Below are 19,825 nucleotides of genomic sequence, written 5' to 3' on the forward strand. Positions count from 1 at the left end.
CTTTCATTCCCTCCACATCCGCACCCTGTGTTATAGTGAGCCTCCCACCATCAGCTCCATGTTTCTGGCTGGCCACAGTGTTATTATTGGAGAATAAGCCAACTCCCTTTTCCACTCCAGGGATTGTTCAACTGTGTGTGTTCATGTATTTCCATTCCTTAACCATCCTCAAATAGCACTAACTCTTCACAATCAAACAAGTTCTGTTGTATGGCACTACATATTTGGTTAACTCTGCAAATACACAAAAGGCACGGTGGGTACTTCCAAGCAGCAAACTTAAGTCTGATCTCAGAATTCAGAGCCTGGCTGGTAGGGAGTTCATCTTGAACCTTCAAAAAAGGCCCTCTTTTCAACCTGAAATAAGGCCCACTGCATTATGAACTTAGTGTAATGACAACCTTCTTCTCTCCAGGCTAAACATAGCTCACTTTGAGCAACATCAGCACCCCTTTTTGTGATACGGGGATTACAGAGTGAGCAGGAGTAAAATATGAACATTTGCAACATTCCCTATACAGTACTTATATGGGAATAATGTGGCAAATTTGTGATAATCTCTTAAACACCCAACTCACACTAGTCCCAGTTTTTTAGATTTTGTAAAATACAAACTTTTATAAAACGTTTGAGTTCAATAAAACAATTCCATCCAAAAATTCTATTATTTACAGCCTTGAGATTGATAGAAATTCTATTCTACCCAGAAACTATTTTTTTTCTTGGACAATATACTAAGCTGTCAACACTTACGCAGAGGACCCTTCGGTCCTCAACAACACAGGGACCTGTATTGCCACAGTATTAACTGAATATACAACTTTAACATGCAAAGATAAACATGCAAAGTCCATGGTGTGCTTGATTCTGCCCTCTCATAATTGGTGCAATCCTCAGTAGTTGAAAAATGAAATTGCAGAAGCACATTTTCTAAGATATGCACTGATACATTGATGTATTATACTATTACATTCTTTTTTAGAACCATTTTAAATAATGGCAGAATATAGACCTGTCTGACAGTTTTAGCAACAAATTTTCCTAAAGTCAACTTTTTGGGGGAATGTTATCTCTTGTACACAAGAAAGAGATAACAGTACAATTGGCCAAGTCTAGCAGGTGTTTTGCCTGACTACGCCTGCAGGCTGGATATCACATGTGATGGGCCAATAGTCTAGTTCATCAAATCCAATGTTACTATGCTTAGCCTTACCGAACGTGAACCTCTGATGCTCCTTCCATTAAATCTCCATCTATATTCCAAGGATAATTCCCTTCTGCAGAAGTAGCATGCAAATACACATTTTCTTCAGTATCATACCCAATTTCAGTTCTTGGTTGAACTTTTACTTCCTGAACTGCATAGGTCTCAACAAAGGGAAAATTAAACTAAAACAAACACAAATGTGTATTAGTTAAAGAGGTAACTCAAAATAGGTTAAAACTGTGAAATTAAAAGCTTACTTTTTCTCCTTAAATACACTAGAACCTCAGACTTAAACTGAATGAAGAATATTTCCTACAATAAATCTTCCTAGGTACAAGAATTTCAAAACAGCTATTTATGTGGAGTACGTAGAGCACAGTTTTATTTCCCAGCTTAATATTTAGACTATTTAAACATAAAGATCATTAGGTGAAGTACTGTGGCTTCCTCTGTGTTATGAAGAACCTACCATGTTGTTGGCCCTCAATTTCTATTATTCCCATGGTTTTAGATTAATATGAAAAGTATGTAAAAACAAGTTAAATTTAGTTAATCCTAAACCATCAGACATACATCTTCTGAACATTTCATGGTAATTTAGATCAAGAGACTATCATCTGAGCAATTTTTTTTTTTATTTTGGTACAGAATGGCAATGGCTGAGGCAGAGAAGCATCTGGAGTTGCCTAGAAGTGGATCTTTCTTGGGAAAGTACTCACTAAGAAATTACAAAAAACAGGGAAGAAGGATAAGGGAGACTGAGATATCTCCCACAGAGAAGCCAGAATTTGCTGAAGAGTGCTGATTTCAGTAGGAGACTTTTAGGCTACAATTAATTGTTCTTCCCCAACTGAGTAGCATAAAGCCAATGCACTCTGATCGAACAATGCCTCAGACAAAGACAAGCATTGTTCAGAGTTTTAAGCTTCAATGGATTACTATATTACTAAAATTCACATATAAACTTGCTTTCTTTAACATTTTTACTTCCTGAACCATACACACACAGAGAGACAGACTTCATAGACAGAAAAACTAGCTGATCTAAGTAGGATAAGTTTTAGAGAACAGGATATATATATATACATATACACACACACACACACACACACACACCATGAAAAAAATGCGGGTTGCCATACCTACTCTAACGAGACTAATTGATTAAGGTGGGCTATTATCAGCAGGAGAAAAAAAACTTTTGTAGTGATAATCAGGATGGCCCATTTCAAACAGTTGACAAGAAGGTGTGAGTAACAGTAGGGGGAAATTAGCATGGGGAAATAGCTTTTAGTTAGTGTAATGACTCATCCACTCCCAGTCTTTATTCAAGCCTAATTTAATGTTTTCCAGTTTGGAAATTAATCCCAGTAAAGTACAATATCCGATTCACAGATACAAAGCATTATATGAGCGCTAAGTAATGCATTAGAGCATTACCAAAAAAGGTTCCAGTTTAATGGTGTTCATGTTGGTGCACTATGGATACAGAAAACACACTAGTAAATATCAATGTAGATAAAGCAAGAGACATTAACTACCCATTTGTCATGCAATTTTTTCAGTCATGTACATTTTATGGGCAACTTGTTTCCTGGACAGAACAAACTAAAATCTTGACTCTGGCTTTGATCTCATGAAATGTATTGTTTATATTCAAGCCAGTGTTCATAATTTAATGTGCTATTTTACTTTGAAAAGTGACTCAACAGAAATGGTATCACAGGATTCCATTTTTATTGTCATGCAATTATTTCCAGATACATTTGCTCACTTTACAAGCAAAGTGGTGTATTTTTCAACTCTGCAGACTTACTCAAGGATTTGAAAGTTATGCTGTGTTTTTCCAGCTTGTCCATCATAACCAGTAACCCTGACCCAAATGAGGTGAGTTATAGGCATAGTAAAGGTTCATGTAGATTATAAAGTGGGTCCACGTTTCCTTTCACAAGTGCTAGCTGACAGAATGAGAAAGGCTAAAGCCTTTTCTGAGGCATATTGGTGCTGCCACCACAATATGGAACTAGGCATCTCCCAGGGATGACATCCAGCACAAAGGAAGGACACCTCTTCAAAAGGTCCTAAATTCTGAACGATTATTTGAACCAAACCTAAACTTGCCTATCACTAATTTTACATAATAATATGACTCATTTGGAAGATGATCAGTATAACATGAAAGTATACATTTACTTCGGTTTGCACTAAGTATTTTGAAGCAACAGTGAGGCACGCTGATAGAAGAAACAAAAGCACCACTTAACTCTAATTTCTGTGATGCAGCTAAAGAAAAAGTGGAATATTGACCATGTGTTTTTAAAGGGCAGATCTGGAAACCTCTCCTACAGTCCATTCATATCCAGGAACTGGGGTCTATGAAAATCAAAGGGCATAATCTGCTAAAACTACTGCAGCCATCATAGCATGCAGCGATTTGCCAAAATTTGTTTCTTCTGAAGAGTAGCATCTGGTCCCCAGTATGTGCCCTTAATCTCAGTACACTAAATTTAAACACAAAATTTCTCTGTCCTTATTTTAGTTTAGGAGCTTTACACTTTTGTGCAACTGCTGGTGTAAACCACATATAAACTAAACCATAACAGATGGGCTGAAACAGGCTAATCGGTAGTAGTCTGATTAGAGATTTTCAAAAATCAGATAAAAGGGGGCTAATGCATTCTGACAGGAAAACTAAGTCTCCTTATGAGGACACTAATGTTAACTCCTGTAGCATGTCTACCTTCATGATTAGTAGCTCTTTTATAATCACACAAAAAAAAAATAGGATTAACTGTACCTGATTTTTTACACTGGCATATCTTTTCAGATGTTTTATAAACTCTGCCCGAGAAGTGTTTCGAACAACAATAAGAGCCATGCTACCATTATTCAACCTGAAAAGTACGTTTTGATTAAACTAATGTTACATTCAAAGGTCTTAAGTCCTTAAACTAAATTCACAATCATTTTAAATTGGTTTAAAAATCAATATAAAACAAGATTAACTTTACTAAATTTATTCAGAACTTTTCAATATACTTCAGTGATTTTTATTTAGTTATGAATCAAATACTTTCCCAACAATTATACATAAGAATCAGCTTACTCTTGAGAGCTTCTTATTCTGATGCTTACTTCACATGAAATTAGAGATACAGTCTAATAAACTATCATGAGAGAATTACAGATTAAGTTTAATTGTTCTACTGCTTTATATATACAAATGTTTAAATTTAATTCAAATCACTTTAGTTAACTGTGGCAAAAGGGGAAATCTATAGATTAAATGAAATAAATGGTAAATAGAATCCTAAACCAAGGAATAACAGCAATACAGTGAACATTAAAAAGCTTCGAAATTTTTCAGTTAATTTGTTGATTACAGTCAGCTTCAGGAAAAAAACAATGTAGATAGGAATCCACTATACTTAAATTATGAAATTAACATTAATTAACATTAATCTAACATTATTAACATTAATCTAAAGTCATTTCACATAAAAAGCTGATGAATTTCATATAAAAATCAATTAAAAGTAAATCTAGTTGTAGAATACTGCCATCAAATTAATATTTGTACATGTTTGCTTACTTAAAAGATGATATAAAGACTGTCCTTTCACAAAACAACATCATGCATAAATCGATGTATTTCTATTAATGGAATTATCTTGATTTACACCATCTGGGCATTTGGCCCTTAATACTTGCATTAGATTGTAAACTCCTCGGGACAGGGATTTTATGGTACACACAAGTTTTGGTGCCAAAGACATCCTTCAGTAGAGGGGTCTGTTATGTACAGCAGCCCACAAAATGAAACATCAACAGGAACAATGAATAAAAACTGTTTAACACAGAAAACTATGATAACAATCTGCGATATGAAAGTAAGGAACCTTGACTGATAAATTCACCTCTTAGAGCAATTGACAGATGTTAATGAGACTATTCTAATCTCATACACAAGACACCAACATTCTGACAGTACTACTGGAGTTTACAATCAAGAGTTAAATGAAAGGAAGGAAAAACTTGGAGGAGAACAGCAAAGACTTGAGATCCTATCAGCTTGAGGACATGATGGACAGAGGCAGCATCTATGAGGATGATAATTTCATTGTATAGTGTCTGCTAAGAAGTAGATGCCAATGTTCAATCTGAAAGTTACAATTTAAGATACTGTCTTCCTAAAATGCTGCCATAAATCTTTCTGAATGGGCTTTATCCCCTGCTGGGGACTTTGCCTTTGCACACACTGAATTCTGCATTGCTACATCCCTGTGGACCTCAACATTCTGCAGAGTATCCTCTACAGTGGCAACTCTTAGTTTGGGACAATCTTTTTTTGTTGTGGAGTCATCTGATGTTGCAGAGGTTTTCTGAGATGGGATGCAAGGTAAAGGAGGTGTTTGAAAAGTTCTCTCTAGCTCACTATTTTATGATCAAGAAACCCACATATTCTGCCAGGCAGGCATATAATTTTGTGCAACAATATCTTATTTAGTCATTATGGCCCACATTTTCAGAAGTGACTAGTGATTTTGAATGCTTCCATTTTTGTGTGCCACTGAGATACTTTCAAGGGGGATGATTTTTAGAAAGTGCCGAGCACCTACACTCTAAAAACCAACCCCTTTAGGGTGTCTCAAGCAGGGCACCCAAATACCGAGGGATCCAAAATCATAGTCACTTTTGAGGCTTTAGACTAGTAGCTGTAAAACTGGATTAACACGAACAGTGGTCAGTCAGACCCAATGTATTCAGTCTGATCAAAATGTCTTGTAAGATGCAAATGAACAGGCTCTCGGGGGGAAACATGACAGTTGGAGTGAAGACAGTAGGCGAGGTTGCAGTGGTGGCCAAGTGCTTCACAAATGGCTCACATTCCTGCTGCAATTGGTGCAGCATTTGATCTTCCACCCTGTGCAGCGCTGCTGCTGTTCACTGTGCTGCAAGAGGCACCTGCAGGGAAAGCACCCCTCTCTTTATCTAGCTGAGTGCTTCTCCTTGGCCATCTTGTTAGAAGAACAGTGCTGACAGCTGGAATTCAGGCTGTGTCGAAGACACAGTAGTACACTGTTATCTGAGATGCTGGGGGGGAGAGGGCGGAGGGGAACAAACAAATTCATCTGCACTTGGGTTCTAAACAGTGCCTGGGAGGTGTCATTAGATCTGCAACCATTGAAAGACAGGGGATAGATTAGAGAGGATGAGAGAGGAAAGTTGAAAGACCTTCTTCCTAAAATCTACACAGAACCTTTTCTATTGCCTGGAAAACTGCACTGAGAGTGAACATGCTGACAGAATAGATTTCTAAACAGTATAGAACATCAACATACTATCTTCAAGTACATACTTTTTCTCTTAATAAACAAATAAATACTAATAATAATAATAATCCAGGCTATGATGCCTTACATTTCCCTCTCTAGGAAGACTGTTCTGGTATGAAAACTTTTCAGTAAAACTATCTCCCACAGAGGAGCCATATCCCAAGAGTACATATGGATTGGTGAATTTGCTTTTCTGAAGAATATCTATTTAAATTGCTTACAAGGCAGGCAAGAGGGGCTGAAGCGAACAAAGCAAGTTATTATACCTAGTGGTGAGTAGCCTTTTGCCAAAAGCCAATGAAAGTTGCATGAGATCTGGTGTGGTATGTGAAACCAAAACATCCCCTACAGTTGGGAAACTGCAGAAAAAACAGGCACAAGGTAAAGGCAAACTGACTGCATGACTGACGAATGCAATGGCTATTTGTCCAGTTCTTCTGACTAAAATGGGCTAATGGCTGGGACACAGTTGATTATGAACTCACTATTCACAGTTACCACTTTTCATACTTTGCTAGCTATCAGATGATAAATATTTTCAACATTTCAATCTGGGATTATATTCAGATTAGTTAGCTAAAGGTGAAAAGATCTAACTTTCGTAACCAATCACCAACACTACGCAGTTCCCCTGAAACTATGAGAGATGCCTTTTTAATTTAGAGGGATTAGTAAAAATTGTGTTTCCTGAATTTGTCAAAATGACAAAATAAGCATTTAAAATTCTTTATGGTAGGGGAAAAAAAAATCAACATGACTTTCCCAACTGAAGAATTCCAGTTCAAGAGGAATTTTTATGAGAAATCCATGACCCACTTTTCCTCCTATCAAGAAACCTGAGACAGATGATTACTTGATGACTACTACTTAAGTCAGTCTTGTCAACTAATTTAATCACAGTAATTATCCAATGATTATTCTAGTTAGATGACTTGATCCAAAAACTGATTACAATTCTTGAGATTATGGAGTCAAGTGCAGTCCATCCTCCCCCCACTACAAGAGGGTCTAGACTGCCCGAGACACAGGCAGGCATTCCAGGAAAAGCCAAGGTTTTAGAATAAGATGTCAGAATTTATAGACATTACTCTAATTCTTTAAACCCGTACTGACCTGGTATTAGGTGCCAAGCCTCTTGGTGCCATTGAACATAGACATGGGATTGCCATAATGCTCACATTCAGGAAGTAATCTTGGATTGTGTGCCACTGAACCTTGCTGTCTAAATAAAACAGAGTAATTTGGTATTACATTAGTTTAACCAAACACAGTTCACTTTTCAGGACAATTTAATTTGAAACTCACCAGATTTTTTAAGTCTCTCTTTCTTCGTTCTAAAAATAAAAATGTGTCACATAAAACAATTAAAATAATAAAGAATGTAAAGAAATAAAATTTTTAAAGTAATTGAACAATGTTTAATGTTACAGTTTAAGAATAAATTAGATCTCTGACACTGGAAAAAAGTGAACAAAAATGGAGTAGCGCTTGTCTGACAGGTCCTCTGTACTGCTAACATCAAAAGTAAAACAACAGAGCAAGGTTAATGAATACTTTATATAAGGGAAAAATTAATAGTTAACTAAATCAATCTTAAAAGAAAAAGTTCCATTTTGCCTTGTTATAATATTGCATCAAAACAATATTTCATTTTGTTCTAATTTTATCTTCAACGATACATACTTGTATAGATACAGGATTGTTTAAGTCAGGTTTACTTACGTAACATTCTCCTGGGAGCCCTGCAGCGAATTTTTCAGAGGTAGAAATGATAACTCACATTCCTCTGGCCTAGAAAAATATTGACATTCATTCCACATAAACCAATATTCTGACTGCTAAATCTGCTTTTATCAAGGTTAAAATAATTTTAAGATGATGATGCTGAATATACAGAAGCTTCTCCTAATTAAATGGTGACATTGCAAGGAAGTCAATGGTAAAACCTGAAAAGTGTCTGCCTGCAGTCTCATTTTTATAAACATTAAGAAATATATTAATATATATTTAACATCTGGTAAAACTGAGGGTAATCACATTACATTTTAATGAGGAAAATAAAAATATTGAAAATAAACCAGCATACTTTAGACTTGCCAGTGTTTTAATTACAGCAAAATCTCTCCGCTGGTTGGAGGGCATCCAGCGATGCTTTTCTGCCAAAGCCAGAGTTCTTGCACCAAAACCAAACATAGCTGAGAACCCAAAACGAAGAAGCTTGCTTGGACTACTGAAAGTGCAGATGTCCACTGGTTGTATATGTCCTGAAATATTACAGCAGACATCAAAGCTGCAAATATTCCATTAGTTTGCAACCTAAACTTACCTACACAAAGTCCCTTACATAAGAGATGCATGATTTGATGGTCAGGTGAAAACTGGGTTTTCATTGGCCAAGTTATAAGGACTTTAAAACATACTTCAAACATACATGCTGGTTTCTATCTGATAAAACTAGCTGCCTATGTTCGAGACATGGGAACCTATAAAAACTGAATGAAAATCATCATTAATAAACTCTCTCTCTCTCAGGTTTCCATTGGATTTGTGCATATGTGAAAAAGAAAGTGAAGTGAAATTTCCAATCTAATGTACCGGGGCATGTTCAATATTAATATTTGAAATGGAACAAGTGCTCTTGCATCGATTGACATATTAACCAATAAAGCATTCAGCTAAGGTCTAGCAAGCAGTTACACTTGATGGAACAGGGTTTTTTTCCCCCATTTTTCTTTTCAAGAAAGTCAATACAGTTCCATACAAAAATCTGCCTTGAAAAGGAACATTAATGATGCAAAGTGAAATATTCAAAATTCAGGAAAAGTCAAAGTTAAGATTCCACTGGCAACCTTAACTCTGTCCCTTTTGAATACACATAATATTGAATAGCATAATCACATATTATTTTTCATATACTTAGAAATTCTGCCCCATTTATTGTGCACGTTGGATGGTGAATGATGCCATGTTGTGGAGTAAACAACTACTTCCATCCAGAAATTGTTGGTATGCCTTGAACCCACACCGAAAGATGAGGATAAAAATTGCTTCAATCACTGAGTACCACCCATTTTTCCTACTATTATTAGGCAGGCATCCTGAATTTTAAAAAAGTATGATCAGGCCAGTGAATTGTGTATCATAATGCACATACATAAGGGACAGAGTTAAAGGTTGCCTGTTCAACTCTGGCTTTTCCTAACTTACTAAATTAAAAGAAAAGCAGTATAAACCAGTTAATCAATGACACCATCTGCCATGGAATGTGGTGAACTCTCATCGATGCAGCTACTAATAGTCATACTAGATACCCAAGAATAGTTTATCAAGAACAGTTTAGAGAATCAACTTTGTTACAATACACAGTGGATTAGATCTCATAGGAGAGGTCCCTTTCAAACCAAACTATTTTATGATATAAACTTCACCCTGACACAACAAAGTATCATTGATTTGTTAGGCAAGCACTCTTCCTTTATGAACATGTATTCAATTTTTTAAGTAATATGTCTTTTAATTATCTGAAAGCTTCTGATAACACATTTATGAATTACCCATTATAATATGTAATGTTGCAGTTACTGCATGGTTGATTCCATGAAGAGTATGAGCCAAAACATTAGTGGAACCTGTAAAAATTAATACAAACAATTGTTATAAGAATGGTACTGAATGATAGACTGGAGAATACAAAACAAAATAAATAAAACGATGTTTCACTCAATATAGACTTTTGAGGAAGAAGAATTTGGTTGAATTTGTAACTGGATTCCTTTGAATAAACTTTCTACTCTACAGGGCAAGACTCTTTAGCCTGGTCTACTATATAAAGTAACTTGTAAATAGAAGTTATGTTGCAATTGTAAACTATGCATCATCCTCTGCCTATTGATTACTGCCTTCCTATGTACGCAAAAAATAACAATCCTCACTTCAAGTCCATTAGCAATAAACACAATTTGGGCCTACAAAAAAAAAAAAAGCTAGGCAAAGGAGTGTGGATCTTTGAAAAGGGTATTTAAAAGTAGGTAACACTTTGTGGCAGCAATGAAAAATTTTGGAAACCTGAGGCCACCTTAAATTTCACAGCACTTAACTTGGCTATCAGAAAATCACATGCGAACACAAGAAAATCTACTAACAAAAAAACTACACACCCTAATACTAAGAAAGTAAACAACTTAAAAGCAATATTTTGCACTAAAATGAAAGGTACATGTTTGCAACAAAGAAACATCGATATCTCCGATGTCCTACTGAAGGGAGGAATTACAAAACTTGGGAGGCGCTATGCATCCAAATATATAGCTAATACCAAATCCTGAGGTTCTTATTCAGTGAAACTCGTACTGCTTTTTGTAATAGTTTTCTTGAGTAAGGATTGATTAAGAACTGGGAGGTCAGTCCCACAAAATGCTTAGTATTTCCAGTGAACTCATCTCACATGAAGTTCAACAGGAGTTGAGAGTACTCAGCCAGTCATGGGAAGCCCTCAGTACCTGAGAGGATGAGGCTCTGAGTAATGACCCCAGGATTTACACCACAGGAAGGAAAGAATTGAATGCATCTAACAAGATGCTGCGTGTAGAACCACCTTTGAAATTTACATCTTCAGTTTTGCAATGCACCTCATGGAAACAATCAGGGTGTGTGAATGCAATAGAAATTCTATAGAGAATATTGTCCAAACTTTAAGAATTCTAAAGAAGCTGTATTTTTTCTAAAGAATTAAAAATTTAATCTGACTCATTCATCTCTTCTTTGCTAAAGAAATTGTTATACAATTAACCTTTTTATTCAATTGCATTCTCTCTTCTAAAACCAAAAAAAAATGTTAAATTAGTGTTATGAAGTACTTTGAGGTGAAAATGGAAACGGACAGGTTCAAAAGAAATACTATCAACTTGCTATGCAGCACACTAATAGGACATTACAACTAGACACAGAAAACAATTTCATAAATTCCATCTACAATTTATAAATCCATCATTCAGTTGACAGAACAAGTATTTTCTCCATATTATTTGATTTTCCCTTCCTTTAGTGGTTGTACAATAGATGTCAAAATACAAAGCAAAATTATCATTTCTAAAAAAAATTTCCCTATAAGATACAATTCTGTGGGCTTTTTAATTCAGTGTCTGTAATACTATAATGTATAGCACTTGAAACATTTTTGGTTAGAAAATTAACTAATCAGCATTGACCTCAAAATTTATCTTTGGCAAAGAATCTCAAATGCATGTTCAATACCATTTTATGTTTTAAAGGCCATTATAACATGTAATCTCTGGAGTTTGAAGCACAGGGTCTGAACCATTGCATGACATTTCATAAATGAAGTTGTTCAAAATGGTTTGGTTAGAATCATTTTCCAATCTTAAAACAAAACTGTTTTTGCAAGCCTAATACCTGTTATGTAAGTGCTTGCGTGAATCCCAACTCCATCAGTACTTAAAAGATGGGAAAGTTTGCGTACTGATACTAATGACTTACTAGGGGTTTTAAATGCAAAATTCCCTCTCCAGAATTACAGTAGGAGAAAAAACAGGTATGCGTACAAAAATCCCCAAAACCACACAAATTGGATTATTAGAAACTGTTCAAAAATAATTTTGCTTTCTATTGACTGCAATAGGGGTGCTATGTTTTTGAAAAATTTCCACTTGCTGTCTTTAGGGATCAAGCCAATAAAGACATTGCATAGGGTGAAATACAGTTGATAGATCAGGACCAGTCTGTTTTGCACTGTTGGGGTTGCCTGATTTAAGCAGAAGCAACTTGCTACTGCAGCCTGAAGCGAATTTATGAACGGCTAGGACCTGACTGACGTCAACAGCAATCTTCCCATTGACTTCAGTGAGAGTTTGATCAGGTCCTTACTAAACAAATAGGCCCCAAGCACTGGACCCTCCTCTTAAATCTATATACTATGTACTAGACTAGAAGCCGTGAACATGCACATTTTCACTTGAAGACAAGACAACAATCCACCTTTTTTTCGTCTCATGTAAGGAGGCAAAATACTTGTGGACATTTAAAAAAAAAAAAAGGGACATAATTTGGGACTTGTGCTCAGAAAAGATCCTGTCCACCAGTACCATTAAGAACAGATCTAGAACACATCCACTTATATGCTACAACATTTTTCTCCCAACCAAACTTGTATTATTTAACATATATATGATGGTAGTGCCCAGCAACCCCAATAAAGCATCAGGATCCCATCATACCAGGATTACACAGACATACAATGTACTGCAAAAAGCCTACAGATAACACAGGTAAACAGTAAACAGGCAGACAATATATAGGCAAAATATTAAAAGTATACTTGCTTGCCTTTTTAAGCTATTTATTAATTTCCCAAATTATGTCCTCCTTCCTTTCTGGTGTGAGATGTTATTTACCCTACATTTACCAGAGACTGTGTGGTGCCTCTGCACCTTGTCACTTTAGGGAGAGGGAGAAAATGAATGCCATGAACCCATAAGCTACAGAGTGCAATCATTATTTAGCCTTCAATATTTAGGTACCACTCATAATAAACTATTTGTTTTTAAAAAGATTCAACTTTTGGCACTATTCTACAGAACTATCACAAAATATATTTTAAAAAATTACAACAGATTTTTTTATCCAGAAAAATAAAATTCTAGTTAGAATTTTCCCTTCTTTCTCTGACAATAAGCTACTTCTCACTCTCCCCTCTTCAAAGCATCAGAGTTATGACAAAAGTGTAATAGTTCATCTCAAGCATGATGGAGTACCAGGCAGAAATTGTAAAAAAAATAAAAAACAACAACCCTGTTCTTGGAAGTACATGCACTTCTGCAAAACAATTAATGTAATTAACCAGACAACATGAATATTCATAAAGCTGTTAATGTCTCCCACATCCAAACAGATAAATGTGATGTAATGACTTCCTAGTCAAGCATATCTAAAATTCTCATGAAAACTGCACTAACACTTTCATTCTTTGCCTGAAATATCATAGAAATTAACAGTCCCTCGGTAATATTTTTATTGTCCAATTAATTGGAAAGCACAAATTTATTTAAGTTAACTATTTAGGATGATAAGGATCAGAATCATCAGTGTATAGATTGTCTCTTATTTTATAACAACTGGATTGCTTTTTTATTTTTATGTTCTTCCAGTTTTCCCCCCTCTATCTGAATCCCTTTGTACAGTGCCTTAGCAGTAGTTCCCATAGCAACAAACACTATTGCTAATGACCAGCAGTACAACTGCAGGCTTCCCTACATCTGATCCATTTGATTTTGACCACAATACAGCAGCTTGGTCTACTGACTTGAAGTATTTTAGTAAAAACACACTCCCTCTGGGTCTCTCTCTCCAGGAGGCTAACTGCTCCAAAAGCAGTCCTCTCTCATCAAGTATGCTGAAACTTGAAAACTGCTGCTTAGCACTCTAAATCTTATACCAACTCTAAGGGGCAGAAAATGAACTCTAATCCGTGTAAATAATATACTCTCTAAAATACCTTCTATTCTTAGTCATCTCAACCAGAAAAGCATGGTATTTTGTGCAGTGAATTTATTTATAAAATTACTTAATGATCTATAGCTATATCTTTTAAATACACACAAATATACTACTTTATCCAAAACCGGTAATTTATGAAGTACATATAATCAGCATGACATAATACTTAACCAAAATATGATTAAGAAAAATATAAAACTCTCTCTTAAAAGGCATGTATTATATTCTCATTATTTATATTAGTTTAATCATCCTACAGTTCAACTTACTCCCAAACATATTCTAAATCCACATTCCTTTGGGTGCACCTATCTTTCTTGGTTGTGATGTACAACTCCTTATTAATAAACTCAAGAGAATAAGTACTAATGAAGAGGAACAGTAACCTAAGCTCATCCAAATTGCATGAAGTAAAAAGTTGGAGAGATTCCATCTCATAACACCACCACCACATTCGCAGCAACTCAAATGACATGTGAAGGACAGAATGCTGGCCTAACATTATTTTGCTTCATGTAGCTGAGATCATTGTGTGGTCTCTCACTAAACCATTCCCTTGTTTTTGTGTACTTTAAATCATATCTAATATAATCCATCATATTTTTCTACTAATTATTGCTTATTTTAAATACTGCATTTTGAAAATGTTTTTGCTGTTATTTACAGTTTGTAAAAGCAAAAGCAAGTTGAAGTTCTTTAATACTACTTGCAAAGGACTACCATGATTTATTTAAAAAGGAGAGGAATATGGATAGCTGAAATCATTCCAAAGGCAACCCATGCACTTACTTCAATATTTCTTATGGGAAATTATTAAAAAAGTACTGTATGAATGGCCATTAGCTTTACAGAAAAGACATATCTCCATTTTTTTCCTTACTGGTCATAAAGGATACATGAAAAATGCAGTTACAAATATGAAGTCCAATCAGCCTGCCCCCCCAGCCCCCTAAATCCACAAACAGAAGGGACTCTCCATGCATAGATATCCCTCTTTCCCCATGGGGGTTTCTCAATCACCTCTGCAGTATCATCCCTTTCTCTGGACTCTGTGGAAATCTCTCTGCCTAGTCCAGAGTACAGTAGAATCTCAGAGTTACAAATACCAGAATTATGAATTGACCAGTCAATGACACACCTCATTAGGAACTAGAAATATGCAATCAGGCGGCAGCAGAGACACGACACACACCCCCCCAAAAAAGGCAAATGCAGTTCAGTACTGTGTTAAACATAAATTACTTAAAAAAAAAAAAAAAGATGTGAGGGTCTTAAAAAAAGATTTGACAAAGAAAATTTAAAATGAAACAAGCACAGATAGTTAAAAGCAGCATTTTTCTTCTGTAAAGTTTCAATGCTGTATTACGTCAATGTTCGGTTGTAAACTTTTGAAAGAACAACTTTAACATTTTGTTCAGATTTACAAACATTTCAGAGTTATGAACAACCTCCATTCTGAGGTGTTCATAACTCTGAGATTCTACTATTCATGCAACAAAGGGGAGCTCCTGGAAGCCTGCTCCAATGGAGATGCTGCCAAAGAAACTGGTGGAAGGAAGTAGGAGGACACCAGGGACATCCACAAGGATGGCACCATTTCCATGAAGGCATGGAGATGAAACTTGCTCCTCCCATGGAACTTGAGAATGGGGAGGTGGAGCAGGCGGAGAACTAAAATTTCCTCTCCCGGGGGATCCTCCCACAGGTAAGGAACTGATTGTGCCATTACTGTGAATTAATCTAAATAAGATTTATTTATTATTTATACTAGTAGCTGAAACAGTATAATTCAGACTGGAAATGATAGGCAAATTTTGAACAGTGAGAGTAATTAACCACTGGAACAATTTATTAAAGGATGTGGTGGATCCTCCATCACTGGAAATTTTAAAATCAAGATAGTTTTTCCAGAAGATATGCTCTCGTTCAAACAGGAATTAATTCAAGGAAGTCCTATAGCCCGTGTTATACAGAAGATCAGATTAGATGAGCACAGTGGTCCCTTCTGGCCTTAGAGTCTATAATATATCAGAGAGACTTAAGAAAGGTACTTAAATGAATCTGTATCTTCTGTTCTCACCTGCTGGTATAATGCCAAGAGGAAGTGGTGCTTTGACAGGTGAAAGAATGTAATCTGTATCTCTCCCAGCATCCATCTGAGCTCTAAGTAGTAGACCATGAGCTATCTCACTGGTAGACCCATCGCCACCAACACAAACCACCCTGTAAAAAAAAAAAAATCAACTATGAGGCTCAGCATTACAAGATAAATACTTTTGTTTCATATATCATAGTTGATCCATAAATGAAAGACAATTGTAACACAATAAATATCTACACAAGGACAATTCAAATACTTATATTCTAAATAGGTTTTAAAAACAAAATAATTTCTAGGTATTTGAATTGTAGTTACATATAGAGAAATACATACACACACAGAGTGTGCAGATCATAAAGACTAAGAGAAACATCACTTCCCAAGTTCAGTAACTAGACAGCTCTAAATCTGAAGTAGGACAGGTAGGTTAATAAACATGGGAAATCTGAATATGTTAGTACTCTATCTCACCTGCACTCTTTTTATTTCTTTCAGTGGCAAGAAGCATATCATTCTTGTTTTGTTGATGCTAGCATACGTAACATACTAATTAAATTAAATAAATTTGTTAGTCTAAGGTGCCACAAGCACTCCTTTTCTTTTTGATAACATACTAATGTAATCCAAAATTATAAAATACTGCTTATTTTCAATAATTTATTGAAAACTCAGAAGGCGTTAAAATAATTTATAGATAAGGTATCTTAATTTACAGTGGTGCTAATAATAATAATAATTGATGTGTAAATACTATTTTGAAGGAGAAGGTAGTTAAGGACATTGAAGTCAATGGTAAATGGGACAAAATACAACATGGTTTTACAAAAGGTAGATCGTGCCAAACCAACCTGATCTCCTTCTTTGAGAAAGTAACAGATTTTTTAGACAAAGGAAACGCAGTGGATCTAATTTACCTAGATTTCAGTAAGGCGTTTGATACTGTGCCACATGGGGAATTATTAGTTATATTGGATAAGATGGGGGATCAATAGGAAAATTGAAAGGTGGATAAGGAATTGGTTAAAGGGGAGACTACAATGGGTCCTACTGAAAGGTGAACTGTCAGGCTGGAGGGAGGTTACCAGTGGAGTTCCTCAAGGATCGGTTTTGGGACCAATCTTATTTAATCTTTTTATTACTGACCTTGGCACAAATGTGGGAGCGTGCTAATAAAGTTTGTGGATGATACAAAGCTGGGAGGTACTGCCAATTTAGAGAAGGACAGAAATATCCTACAGGAGGATCTGGATGACCTTGTAAACTGGAGTAATAGTAACAGGATGAAATTTAATAGTGAGAAGTGTAAGGTTATGCATTTAGGGATTAACAACAAGAATTTTAGTTATAAGCTGGGGACACATCAATTAGAAGTAACGGAGGAGGAAAAGGACCTTGGAGTATTGGTTGATCATAGGATGACTATGAGCTGCCAATGTGATATGGCCGTGAAAAAAGCTAATGCGCTCTTGGGATGCATCAGGAGAGGTATTTCCAGTAGGGATAAGGAGGTTTTAGTATCGTTATACAAGGCACTGGTGAGACCTCACCTGGAATACCGTGTGCAGTTCTGGTCTCCCACGTTTAAGAAGGATGAATTCAAACTGGATCAGGTACAGAGAAGGGCTATTAGGATGATCCGAGGAATGGAAAACTTGTCTTATGAAAGGAGACTCAAGGAGCTTGGCTTGTTTAGCCTAACTGAAAGAAGGTTGAGGGGAGATATGATTGCTCTCTATAAATATAACAGAGGGAGAAATACTGGAGAGGGAGAGGAATTATTTAAGCTCAGTATCAATGTGGACACAAGAACAAATGGATATAAACTGGCCACCAGGAAATTTAGACTAGAAATTAGACGAAGGTTTCTAACCATCAGAGGAGTGAAGTTTTGGAATAGCCTTCCAAGGGAAGCAGTGGGGGCAAAAGATCTATCTGGCTTTAAGATTAAACTCGATAAGTTTATGGAGGAGATGGTATGATGGGATAACATGGTTTTGGTAATTAAATATTCATGGTAAATAGGCCCAATGGCCTGTGATGGGATATTAGATGGGGTGGGATCCCAGTTACCAAGGAAAGAATTTTCTGTAGTATCTGGCTGATGAATCTTGCCCATATGCTCAGGGTTTGGCTGATCGCCATATTTGGGGTCGGGAAGGAATTTTCATCCAGGGCAGATTGGAAGAGGCCCTGGAGGTTTTTCGCCTTACTCTGTAGCATGGGGCACGGATCACTTGCTGGAGGATTCTCTGCTCCTTGAAGTCTTTAAACTATGATTTGAGGACTTCAATAGCACAGATATAGGTGTGAGGTTTTTTGCAGGAGTGGTGGGTGAAATTCTGTGGCCTGCGTTGTGCAGGAGGTCAGACTAGATGATCATAATGGTCCCTTCTGACCTAAATATCTATGAATCTATAAATGTTACAAGGCATTGGTTTCTTCTTTTCAACATGACTGTCACAGTTATAGAGCTAACTGCACTCTGATCTTTTTCTTGATCTCTCTGAGTGCACCTCTTTCTGTGTATGTGCAGCCCTTTAAAATAACCCCTCGTACACACATAGGAAACAACACAAGAGCAATCAGACAAACAGAATATATAATAGTCATGAATTATTACAGGCACTCCCCATATTCTTCACAATGACATGATTTCTATGTGTTATTCTTTATTATTAAGGCTATCCTGTGACAAGTCAGTATTACCTATTTTAAGAAAGACTCCACTGTTAGTACTGTGCCAGATTCTGCCACCCTTACTCACATGCTGTAGTACCTTGGCTCCTGCAGGCAATCCCATATAGTCTCAATGAGATTGTTTGAGAAGCAAGATACTAATCAACATAAAAAGGATCACCAAATCTGGTCATTGCAAAACACATTAACACTCACTTAAAGTTACACATAGGAACTAGAAAATAAAATTGACCAGACAGACTACAAATGAAAGCCTAACTGTTAAATCTATGTTTATAATCCAAACTGGGCACAATTCAAAAAGAAAATAAATAATATAAATAATGAAAAATAAATTCGATTTTTAAATACTCTCAAAACTTGCTGGGCAAACAGGTGCTGGAATATAAGGGGCAAGCTTCTGCTTTGGGCCAGATGGCACAAAGACATTTAGCAGTTCATCTTATTTAGTTCAGGAAAGAATTTTTCTCATAATGCATTTGCCACATTCTGTTTCACACTACTTTGGTATATCTTGTGGTATCATAGGCCTAAATATTCTTCAGGTCACTGATTTGAGTGTTATTCGATGTACCTGCATATGGATGCGGCAGGTAAGTAGAGGAGGCATTCTACTGCTTCAAGTAAAGTGGTAAATAATTTGAGTGTCAAAAACTGGTGGGCAAGAGTCTCGTGACATGAACTGAAACATCTTTGCCTCTCAAAGAAGCTGGCTGCAGCTTTAGAATGGAGGGCTAAAACATTCAGGGACTGGAAAGGGATGGGGCCTGGAAAAGAGCTTTATGCCATGACATTGAAGGTGGTCCATGTGCTCGTAACAGAAGGTTTGCCATGGGGACTCTAGCCGATAAAGCTAGGATATCAATTATTTGGTCACTGGCTCCAGGTCTGTGTGAACCTTTGGAAGCCTTACTGTGATTTAGTAGCAAGTGCAGGGACTAAATGGCAGTAACTTTGAGTTATGTTTAGTAA

At 36.2% G+C, this 19,825-nt stretch overlaps 1 protein-coding gene across 2 annotated transcripts in view; it reads right to left on the reverse strand.

The window, feature by feature from the left end:
* The window catches only part of CERKL (CERK like autophagy regulator), a 96,924-nt gene that overhangs the window by 516 nt on the left and 76,583 nt on the right, over nucleotides 1–19,825 (reverse strand). For both annotated transcript variants that reach the window (XM_084642797.1, XM_084642796.1), the window contains exons 5-12: nucleotides 16,136–16,278; nucleotides 10,098–10,172; nucleotides 8,630–8,807; nucleotides 8,266–8,334; nucleotides 7,849–7,877; nucleotides 7,657–7,765; nucleotides 4,005–4,101; nucleotides 1,214–1,389 (exon numbers count right to left, since the gene is read on the reverse strand). In XM_084642797.1, coding sequence (XP_084498923.1) covers nucleotides 1,214–1,389; nucleotides 4,005–4,101; nucleotides 7,657–7,765; nucleotides 7,849–7,877; nucleotides 8,266–8,334; nucleotides 8,630–8,807; nucleotides 10,098–10,172; nucleotides 16,136–16,278 — 876 coding nt within the window. The remainder of the gene's footprint in view (nucleotides 1–1,213; nucleotides 1,390–4,004; nucleotides 4,102–7,656; nucleotides 7,766–7,848; nucleotides 7,878–8,265; nucleotides 8,335–8,629; nucleotides 8,808–10,097; nucleotides 10,173–16,135; nucleotides 16,279–19,825) is intronic.

Source organism: Lepidochelys olivacea (assembly GCF_965140295.1).
Source record: "Lepidochelys olivacea isolate rLepOli2 genome assembly, chromosome: 11".
NCBI lineage: Eukaryota > Metazoa > Chordata > Testudines > Cheloniidae > Lepidochelys > Lepidochelys olivacea.